We start from the raw sequence: 11,030 nt of genomic DNA, 5'->3' as shown, positions 1-11,030 counted from the left end.
TTTTTTTTTTTTTTTATACTTTTGTTTCTTATCTAGAAAAGGAGTAATTTACATGATAAAGTAGTTCTGCTTACTACTGTAACTGCAGAATTTTGTTTGAAAGTGGCCTTGCTCCCTGGAGCCGTCTTCACTTGATCTTAGCCAAAAGGCCGAGAAGCGATACCTGAGCTGTTTTAAGCCTTTGCTCTGGCTTGGTTTTCTCCGCTCGGTGCGGGTGAATAGCCACGTGTGTGTCAATGGGTTTCAGCCACTCAGGGGCTGGGTAGACACTCCTGGTGCCAAAGATGCTGACTTACACCGGCCACCGCTGTGTCAATCAATGAGCCTTTCATTACCCCTGGGTTGAATTTTCTCTCCCCTGGCCTGCTTTACTAGGGCTGTTTATGGTACTTGTATCATAAATCAAGGATGCAGGGAACACATTTTATTATGATTTTATTATATACTCTCTTTTCCTGGAGTTTTGCAAGTAAAATATTGCATAGGAACCCAATCTTTATTTGTCCTAAGTTTTACCCTACAGAACCAGATCATCTTACAATTGCTTGATGCACAAGACCCAACGACTCAATAAATACTTTACAAAAATAATGCAGTTTTCTTCTTTCTTAAAACATAAAAAAATGAGGATTTCCCAGACTTCAGCTTACCCCTTCCCTTTCTATATTGTATTTACTGGGGATATACTGGTGGAGAAAACATTATTAGGTGAAATGAGGTCCCTGTTCTTTTTGCATTTGTTTTGCTTTTTTCCTTTGGAAAAGTGCTACTCTTTTTACATCTGAACTTACTGCAATCTTCTGAACCTACTATAGACACGAGCAGAAATTCTACTGTTTGGGGGGCCTTTTAGTAAAATCAGAGCATTATGCTAACGTTCATCTTTTCTTTTAAAGTCTATTTAAAGCCAGGGCTCAGATTTGCCCCTACAAATACCCAGTCTAAGGCAAGAGAAATTTGGAATCTGAGACTCCAGCAAGGTGCCGTATGACTACACAACATTTGGCTTAACATGGGCGTTTTCTTGTTTGGATATGTTTCCATTGCACTATTTATCTGTAAGGAAACCATTGCAAAATTCCTTTTCTCTCCCACTTCCCTAGGCCCTGCTCTTTCTGATTCTCGCAAAGTGATTAAATAGCTTTACAATGACAACTCCAGAGAAAAGGTTAAGCTCAAGTCACGTTTGTATTAAATAAGTTATATATAAAAACTGCTTATAATGTTTACAGCTTCAGTCTCTTTCCTCCTTTGTGTGTCTGGAAACACTGGATCACACCCTTGAGCCTAGAGGGCTCCTCCTCTGGTTGCTCTGGTGTCCCAACCTCCTGCCCACATGGCCACCTCCACGGAGATCCTTGCATGGTAAGCGTGGCTTCCCACAGGTGTTACACGGGCCTGCTGCACATCCCTTGTGTAATTCATAAAAAATACTCATGTGATATATACAAATATACACTTAAACACACAGGAAGACGTGGCGATCAGTGCAGTACGTGTGTGCCTCAAAACCGGAGGTGGCACCTGCGCACCTTGCCATCCCTTCAGTACTCCCTGGCCTCCTGGAACTGCTTGATGTAGTCCTCATCCGAGGGGCTCTCGGTGCACTTCTGCCCGTTGTTAGGCGGCCGCGCCTCATTGTACCTGCTCCAGTCGCCCTTGCAGATGATCCAGGGCAGCACATCCACCTTGTAGTGCAGCTCAGCAGAGAACTCAGTGCTGATGAGGTTGGGCGTCCCTGCCCCTTTGCCCCTGGTGATGAGCTGCATGTTGTCGCCATAGCAGCAGTGCTGGGCAGCCAGAGTGGTGCTCTCCAGCGACAGCATGGACCGGATGCAGTAGCGAGCCGTGGGCTTGTAGATCTCCAGCTTCTCTTTGGGTCCGCTGGCATCCTTCCAGCGGAAGTCCTTGCGCTTGATGCGGTCAAAGATGTCTGCGGTGCTATAGGCCACCTCGGTGGGGTAGGAGCAGGGGCAGCTGGGCAGGTCATTGATCACCTTGTGCATATACTTCTTCAGGAATTCGCTTTTGCAGCTCATCCATCGCTCACAGCTGTCTGTGTCTAGAAAAGCCCAGAGAGAGAGAGTGTCTTGTCACTTGCAAAACTGGGTGGCCAGAGCACAAAGAAGCCAGAAACTTGCCTCCTAGAGTCAGGGACCCCTACAGGCATCAGGAACCACTGGGCTGAGGTGGGGGTGGAGCCATTCTCAGCACCCCTGAACTTGGGAACCTCTTTGTTTACCAGGTCTCCCCCTGACCCCCTACTTTGCATTATGACAAAATTTTGAACACACCAAAAAGTAAACAATATACTTATTTAATGACCACCAACATTCCATCATCCCCAGATTAAACTATCGTATTTGCTTTAGCATTTTAAAAATTATGTAGAAATGTGTATTATTACCTGTTAAATTTTAGTAGGCATCTAAGAAACCCACAGAACCCCCAAATCTAAAAATAGGATATTTTCCTAGATAACTATAGCCTCCTCACTGACCCTAAGAAAACTAACAATAACCTAGAGAGCTGTATTTAATTTCCTCTTAATTAAGTGGTGATGTGACAGGAAAGGCTTCTAAGGGACACTGATAGTCCCGGATTTCATGTGTGTCATTCACTGACTGGTTTAAAATAGAGGTGAACTCCCAACATCTTAACTTCAGGCAGATGATAATGATTGTATGCCAATTCATATAACAAGGTAGCTCAAAGAGGAAGGGGGCTCATATTGTGTTTGGTTCTTACTGTATTAAAAAAATACTGATTACTTGCAAATCTTTAAGAATTAGCTGATTCCAATCATGACTGGCTCCTCACTTCATTTGACAAACCACAGATGTATCTAACTGGTCCTACACTGGCCTTGTGAACAGGGAGGGAGGTGGTAGCCCCTCCTCAGACAACACCGGAGTCCCCAGCTCCACATGGCCTGTGCTTGACCCATCACTCCTGGCTTCTTCTTGGCATCTGGGACCTATGGTTTAGCCAGCGTCCCTGTGTGGATTCTTCTAGACCCTGAGGCAGAGATTCCAGCAGGACTGGTTTCTTGGGAGGTGATTCCAGGACACGGCAGGCAGCTAGGGAGCAGGAAAGGGAGGGCAGCCAACACTGGGTGTGGCTCAAGCAGGTGAGGGGAAATGGACACAGATGGTCCCAAGTTCAGGGGAGATGAGAAGGGCTCTGCCATAGGCCCTGTTTCATGTTTTGGACAAGAACTTACTGCAAACAACTCCTTTTCCCATAGAACCTGGATGAGCCTCATAGTTGTGCCCCCTTTACCTGTGACAAGCCCAGACACAGACCCTCCCAATCCTTTTCTTTCCTTCATAAGTGATTAGTTGAATTGCGCATCATGTCCCCACTACTGATGAGAACAGAATGCACCTTAACCAAATCTTGATTTTTCTTTCTTCAAGGCTCTGGGCCTTGGTCTGCCCTCAGCCTGAGGGAACACAGGCCTCTCCTTAAGGCGCTGCCAGGAAAATAAAGCAGGCCTCAGGATAAACACTGAGACCCACTATTCCATCTTACCACCCTCCATCCACTTTTACTTGCTGCTCTTTCCAGCTTTATCTAGTGCTCTATAGAGGATCTCTCTCTGCCTGATCCTGGGCAGGCTTGCAGACTGTGTGGACGCAGCATGGGCCCTACTGCAATAATAGGGAGATAACACCCGACAGTCTCTACTACTTCCGGATGTGCTTTTATCTACAGGCTCTGGGTATTTATCCACCAGCTCTTATGATCGCCCTCACGGGCTGCTGCTGGCTCACAGCTGCCCTGCAGTCATGGGCCAATGGGCTGGGTGGTGAGAGATACTCTTGGGCAAAGAAACAAGGGGACTGCAGCTGAAAGTCAGGCTGGGGTGCAGGGACAAGGTGCAGGAGGGAGGGGTGTGGGTGGGTCACCAACAGCATCTGCCTCAGTGGGCTGCCGTAGGTAAGCTGAAGCACATTCAACTAAGGAAGCCAAGAGAAGTGGAGTGCAGGTTGCATGAAGGAGGGCAAAGGTAAAAAGCCAGTGTTCAAACACACAAGAGTATGTGGCACGGGGCTGGTCCTGAGACACAGCAGGGGCCTGCTCAGATCTCCTGCAAGAGAGTCTGCTATGGGCATGTGGCTGACCTGCAGCCTCCAGCAGGAGCTCCTTTTGGGTCTACCCTCTGAGCCATGCATCCCTACGGCTGTCTGGAGTTGGAAACATACTCCTTTTTATTGAAGCAGAAAGTATAGGGAAATATGATTGTTGGTGGCAGATCATGGAGGTTTTGTTCAGTTTAGGTCTCTTCAAAGGGCACTAGGGAGCCGCTGAAATGTGAATGAAAGCGAGACATTTATTAACTGAGTTATGAAGCAAGAAAATGAATCCAGTGCTGATATAAGAGCCTAGGTGAGATGCCCTGGTGGGAAGTGGGTGGTCAGAGAGCGATGTCAGGTCTTGGCTGTAGAGCTGGGAGGAAAGAGAGGAGCCCTTGAGAATGACTCCAGCACACAGCCAGGTGCCTGGGAGGCTGGTGGTGTTATGAGTGGGCAGCCTGGAGCAGGCTGGAGCCCTCACCAGTAGAATGAAGACAAGAGACGGGGCATCCCTCATGAATCCCTGGAGGTCTGGTACAGAGTGACAAGTCTCGGGTCTCATGCTAAACTGTCTGGGATTGATTGAACCTCAACGAATCTGCTTAACAGCTCTGCAAACGGGCAGGTTTTACATCACTGTACACTGGTTTTCTCATTTTTTAATTGGTCCTAAAAATAGCACTCCTCTCATAAAATTAGGGTGAAGATGAGATGGGAGGGAATGAACAGAATACTCAGGACAATGTCCAGGGCGTGGCCAGCTAGGACCCGCAGTGGCTGCTTTCAGCTCTGAGTTCCACTATCCCATGGCTGGAACTTCCTGACTGAGCAGTTATGGACACAATAACAGCTCCCTTGTAGGCAGTGTCATCTGCAAAGCCCACAGTTTCCCCTTGGGAGGGCAAGGTCTTCGGGGACAAAATTCATGCAGCCCCAGAAAATGGCTCCGGGTTTCCCTTCCAGGGTGGGAGGTCAGTCTAATTCGTGTGCCTACAAGATACCCACTGACTTATTTTATATTATTGTCAAGCTTATGCAGGGTTTTTAGTGTAAATGCTTTACAGATATTAGCTCCTTGAATTCTGCAGTAGCTCCGGGAGGTGGGTACTGCTGACCCTTTTGCAGATCAGAAAACTTGAGGCAGTGCTGGGTAAAGAAACTTAACCTTAAGCCTGTCTAACTTTCCCTAGCTCTGTTTTGCTCATCTTCGACTTGCCCTTCTGTGTCCTTGTTCTGTGCCTCTCCAGCCCCGGAAGGCTGGTCTATCAACAGGCTCCTCCATCCCTGACCTCTGAGTGGGCTGAGCCAATGGGAGGACCCCAAGGCCAGACACAGGCAAGACTGTGAGGTCAGGCCTCTATTTCTTCGGCTCCTCTCTCTCCACTGCACTGTCCGCATCCTTCTGTGAGCCAAGACTGCTGACCGGCGGCCCTCTCGCTGGGCTTTGGTCACTGCTCCTTCCCCGGTTCCTTCAGGCCATGAAGTGGTAAGGGCTGCCCATGGTCACTGGCCTCCGGGTTCAGTACAACCCTCCACCCTGCTACAAGAACGTAGCACAGCAGAGTGGACCAGAGGTTTAGGAAACATCTTGCAGGAGAGGGGAGGGTATCATACTGAGAAATTTCCTCTCTCTCTCTCTACTTCCTTCCCTCTGCTGGAGAATGGATTTTACTGGGGACGCACACTGAAGGTTGAGTGAGCACAGGCTCCAGAGGACTGAGCTCCTGCCATGCTGGTGCTGTGCTGAGGTGGGCCTTCCCCTGCGGAGCCTGAAGAGGTTTCGGGGCTCAGTCTGCTGGAGGAGGGACACGATCGCTGTCTTGCTGGGAGCCTTTCAGTGAGCAAGAGATATGCAGGGAGAGCTGGACCCCAGAAGAGGAAAATGAAACACGTACGTGGATCCAAGGATGGCACTGCGAAGGCAAAAGGAATCTCCAAAGAGCTAAATCAATATTTGGTTTAAAAGAAGAAAAAAAAATATCCTCACCGACTTCAAACAGCTTAGTGGCATTAAACTCCTCGCTTCCCGCAAGCAGACTCACTTCGGTGGCCGCCGTCCTGAAAGTGTCTTCAATGCCTAGACACAGACAAGAGCTCATTTTCCCCTCGTTCTATGGAAAAAGTCACCCCCTCCCAAATAAAAAACAAATACACCTGAACAAAGCCTTTTCTGTATTCCCTTCTACTCATGGGCAGAAACTTGCCAACAGAGGAAACAGTAAAAAGCAGGTAGTAGCGCATAAAATATATTGAAACCCCAGGTACCATTTGGAGCACGAAATCCGATCCAAATGTGCCTAAATGAGTCCTGAGGAACTCATTCCCTCCGTCTGTGGATGAGGTTTGGCCAGTGGGGTGTACATGTCAGGGTGGTTGTCCGGAGGCTTCAGGGTGACAGCCTAACCCGGCGGCAGTAGAGTGTGGTGGTTAATACCTGTCTTTAATGACTGACACTGCCTGGGTCCAAATCAGTACAAGCTGTGTGAACCAGGATAAGCCGCTTCCTCTGGCGTGCCTCAGTTTTTGTATCTCCAAAGTGGGAAGAACTGAATGACTCTGTCATTCAGCCTCCCCCCATGGAGCTGAAAGAATTAAATGAGTTGTGTGTTTTGAAAGCAGCTAGAGCAGGAGGGTCAGGGGTAAGTGCTAGCTGATGTTTTCCTCTTCAGTATTCAGCTACCACCATTTGAGATGCAGCAGTTCTGAGCCAAAGGCCAGCTATCTCCAGGGCTAGGACTTTGAGCCTTGCTGTTTGGCGCTTCAGAAAGAGTAAGCTGGGATCACTCTGAGGAACTGAACCCAGCTTGCTTTCAAACTTTCCAGCTTCCTTCAGGCTCTCTTCAAAACTCCTACCCCAGCCAGCTTCCTCTGCAGACAGGAATTCTGCACAAGGTAAAGCAAGATGAGGAAGAGCGGAGGGTCATGAAACTTTGTCTGCTGGGAGGGACTTGATTTCCTTTAAGGGCTCTCTGATTTTATGTAAGCCCCCTCAAACCATATTTGTGGGGTTAACACAGGGAACATGCTTTACACTGTCAGGCCAGGGCAACCCTGTTTGCTCTGTGATTCTTCCCTGTAAAGATGAGACTCAACAAACCAAATAAGGCAAGAGATCCTGCAAAAGGAAGTCTGTCTGGTTCCCAGTGAGCCCTGGAAAGCTGGTTCAGAGATGTAGAAAAGACAGGGGATCAAGCACCAACGAGGAAAAAAAATGCATGAGCAGAGTTGTCGGCCACACTGCCGTCAGTGGTGCCAAAAAATCAAGAAGGAAGCATTCAAAATGGCGGCAGCAAACAGCCTTCCCTTGATAAGAAATCTAAATCTACCACTTGGGATCTGGATGCCAGCTCTGAAAGAGAACACTACAAGCAAGCCCCTAAACCCTGCCACGGAATGCTGCCTGTGTCTGTGTGGGACCCTCCTGGGAGAGCGGGAAGGGTTCACTGGTTAAACACACTGGATTCAAATTCACTACTGATCCCTTGCTGCTGCCCCAGGGCCTCATTTTCCAGGGATGCCGAGTAGGAGCAACAATAAATATCTATCTCGTGAGGCCATTGTGAGGGTCAGATGAAGTGATGTGCACGCAAGCTGTGGGAAGTTGGTTGATCTTAACGTACTTAAAAACTCTTGTTCTTCAGCATGTTTTACTTTTTTCTTCTTCAACTCTTTCTTCATCATCTTTCCCTCCCTCCATTTCTTTTTCCTTTTCTCCCTCCCCTCTTCTTTCCTCCCTCCCCTCTTTTCCTTCCTCCCTCCCTCCATTTTCCCTCCCTCTCTCCTCCTTCCCTTCCTTCCCTCCCTCCCTTTCTTCCTTCCTTCTTCCCTCTCTCCCTCTCTCACTCCCTTCCTCTTTTTACGCTGGAAATCAAACCCAGGTTACAGGCATGCTAGGCAAGTGCTTTGCCTCTGAGCCACATCCCCAGCTCTTTTCATTTTCCTTTGGTTTAACTCCTTATCATCATCATCATCATCTCTATCTTTTACTTCATGCTCTCTTCTTTTCTATGTTCCTGTTGTCTTCTTCTTCCTCCTCATGTTATTAATTGGTTTGTTCTTATCCATCCAAATCCCACTCACCAGATTTCACACTCCGCTCATTATGATGGACATGAGAAGAATCAGAAAAAGGAACTTTATGGCTGCTCTGCTGCTTTGAAATCTGTGTGGCTGTCACTACCTGCCTGTCAGCCCCACTTCCTGCATGTGCCCATTTGCTAACAAACACACTCATGCCGAAGGACTCTTCCACTCTCCCCTTACAAACCCCTTGTGTTTCCACTTCTGTTTCGTTCCAAATGTCTCTGGTTTGAGAACAGAGTGTCTAGCGGTAGCAAAAGGAGGTCTTGCGTACTGGGTTCAAGTTTTCTGTCTCCAAAAGTTCTTTTAAATGAAGCCATTTGAAATGTGTGGTTTCCTGAAAAGGCCTGACATATTACTGTAGGCTGGTATTCTACCTGGCGATGGGAATATGTAGCCAAACTCTTGCCCAGGAGTTGGTAAGCTCTTGTGTAAAGGGGCAGAGGGTACAAATGTTAGGGTTTGAGGATCATTTATAATCATCTTGGTTGCTGCCTCCTCTTCTTCTCCTCTCATATCTTCTTCCTCCCCCTACTCTTCTTTCTCCTCCTCCTCTTCTTTCTCCTCCTCCTTTTCTTTGCAGCCCTTTAGAAATGTATTGTGCCTAAAGAAACGGCTGATAGGCTGAACTTGGCCCACTGGACATGGTTTGACAACCAGCATTGGAGCATTAGGGTTGGCCACAATTACTGCTTACTCCTGGTAGGAGCCCTCACCAAGTTTGCAATTAGTTTAACTTTTAAAGCACTGACAATGCCGTCTAAAGTCATAATGAGATGCTGAGTAGCCTCAGTTTGCTCCCTACGGAGCCCTAGGCAACTCTCAGGTATTACTGACAGGGTTAACTGCGGTTTTTCTGTAGCTGGCTATTGACCCTCTCATCCCGGCTTCCTTGTTAAACCATAAATGTCTGTCTTCATGTGCCTTTTCGAGTCATAACAAATCCCACATCAAAGGCCCAAACACACCAGAGTCCTTTCTTTAAATTAACCAAGTACAATGGAGCCCTGTCTTCCAGGTCACGGCTACTTCCACAGCGCATAGGACTCGGAACATCCGTCCTTTTGCCCATTAAGTTCATTGATTTTTTTTTTTTTTTGCTTTCTCTCTGTCTTTCTTTCTCTCTCTTTTTTTTTTACTAGGAATTGAATTCAGGACCTCTTGCTTGCCAGGCAGGCGCTGTGCCACTGAGCTATATCCCCGGCATTAATTGTCTCTTGTCTCACTCTGGTCAGAAGTCATGTGAGGGAAATGGCCATCTTTTAAAAAGATAATTTCTCAAAGTTTTAAAATATAAATTTAAAAGCTTTTCCTGACACTTGCATCCACACCCCAGTGTAAACTCACCTGGGCAGTTTGGACGGTCGCAGGTCCTAGATTCGGTCGCAGTGCATGCGTAGCCACAAGAGCGGGTCCGTTTCTGGTTACCGTTCCCACAGGTGACGCTGCAGACAGACCAGAGACTCCAGTCACCCTCTCCGTCTGTGGAATCTGGAAGGGAGCCAGGGAGATGGTCATCAACCTTGTCCAAAAAGTCCCCACATCTCTGTCAAGCAGGCTGCCACTGTCCACGTCCAGTGTTCTCACGCTGGAGGGGAGCACACACCAGCCCGGGCTAAAGGGCCTGCAGCTCTAGGATTCCCTTTAGGGCTCAGTTTTGTGAATAGCAAAGTGTGGGGCACCTGGTGATCAGTACGTGGGTAGGACCTGACCCCTGCAATGTGCCCAGGAAATGTTACAGCGAATACACACATTCTGGAAAGCATGGTTTATAGATTAATAAGCTGGGCAATTTCAAAGAGGACCGTCACCACTTGCATCTATTCCTTGAGAGAGAGAGAGAGAGAGAGAGAGAGAGAGAGAGAGAGAGAGAGAGAGAGGGAGGGAGAGAGGGAGAATGACTGTAAATCTATTCTCTAAGCTCTGCGTTGGCTTTGACCTTAAGACTTGGAAGCTTCCAGTTTTTGCCATGGAGAAGCCAGTTACTATGAAAGAAGCTCAGGCTAAACTTATCAACTGGGACAAAACCTGGAAAGAGAAGATCCACAAAAGGGCCACAGAGGCCTCAGGCATGTGAGAGAACTGCTTTTGATCCTTCTAGTCCTTCCGAATGGACAGCTGAATGCGGAAGGTGTCATCAAGAAGAAAGGAATTACTCAGTGGCCTGACTAAACTCCTGAGCCACTAAATCATGAGAAATACTAAACTGCTTTGGTTTTAAGTCAGCAAGTTTGGGATGGTTTGTTAGGCAGGGATAGGTAATTGATGCACTGAAGGTAAAGCTAAAAATGTCCCTTGGGTCACTATTAAACATTCACCTAATGCACTGAGCTCTCCTTCTATGTCAGGTACAACTGCGAGTATGTGGGATACATCGTTACCTAAACTTTTCAAAAGATCCTTGCCCTGGTGGAACTAATATTTCGATAGTTCCTAATATTTCCTAATATTTCAATAGTTCCTAATATTTCAGTAGGAAGGAGACAATAATCAACACACAAATACAAAAATGAGTAGCCTTTGTATTGTATTAGAAGTTGATGCATGGTGTGGATAAAGGAAACATCAACCAGGATAGAGGGGCCTGGGAGTGGGAGAGGTTGGAGAGAAGTTGAGGCCTCACCAAGATTGACTTTCTCTTAACAGAAGTTAAGTGCAGGAGCAGCTGGGGGACTTGTCCAAGGTAATCACGTGAACAGAAGGGAAAACACAGCTCAGACCTAGATCTCTAAAGCATAGCACTTTTGCAGTGCCTCTGCTCAGTAATCCTTTCTCCCAGCTCACCCACATCTTCCAGGAGCTTTGGGGCCTCTCTGGGTGCCAAGTGTGGGGCTACAGGCATGTGCCTTGCAGGAAAGGGATGCCCGCCAT

The 11,030-nt window shown here is 47.5% G+C and overlaps 1 protein-coding gene across 1 annotated transcript in view; it reads right to left on the bottom strand.

Moving 5' to 3' along the window:
• Positions 1-418: 418 nt before the first annotated feature.
• The window catches only part of Ism1 (isthmin 1, angiogenesis inhibitor), a gene marked incomplete in the record, with an annotated part of 67,197 nt that continues 56,585 nt past the window's right edge, over positions 419-11,030 (bottom strand). The window contains 3 exon segments of the mRNA XM_005380884.2: positions 419-2,062; positions 6,067-6,156; positions 9,507-9,650. Coding sequence (XP_005380941.1) covers positions 1,545-2,062; positions 6,067-6,156; positions 9,507-9,650 — 752 coding nt within the window.

Source organism: Chinchilla lanigera, unplaced genomic scaffold (assembly GCF_000276665.1).
Source record: "Chinchilla lanigera isolate Chin_1 unplaced genomic scaffold, ChiLan1.0 scaffold00014, whole genome shotgun sequence".
Taxonomy (NCBI): domain Eukaryota; kingdom Metazoa; phylum Chordata; class Mammalia; order Rodentia; family Chinchillidae; genus Chinchilla; species Chinchilla lanigera.
This window is presented reverse-complemented; position numbering and strand designations above follow the sequence as displayed.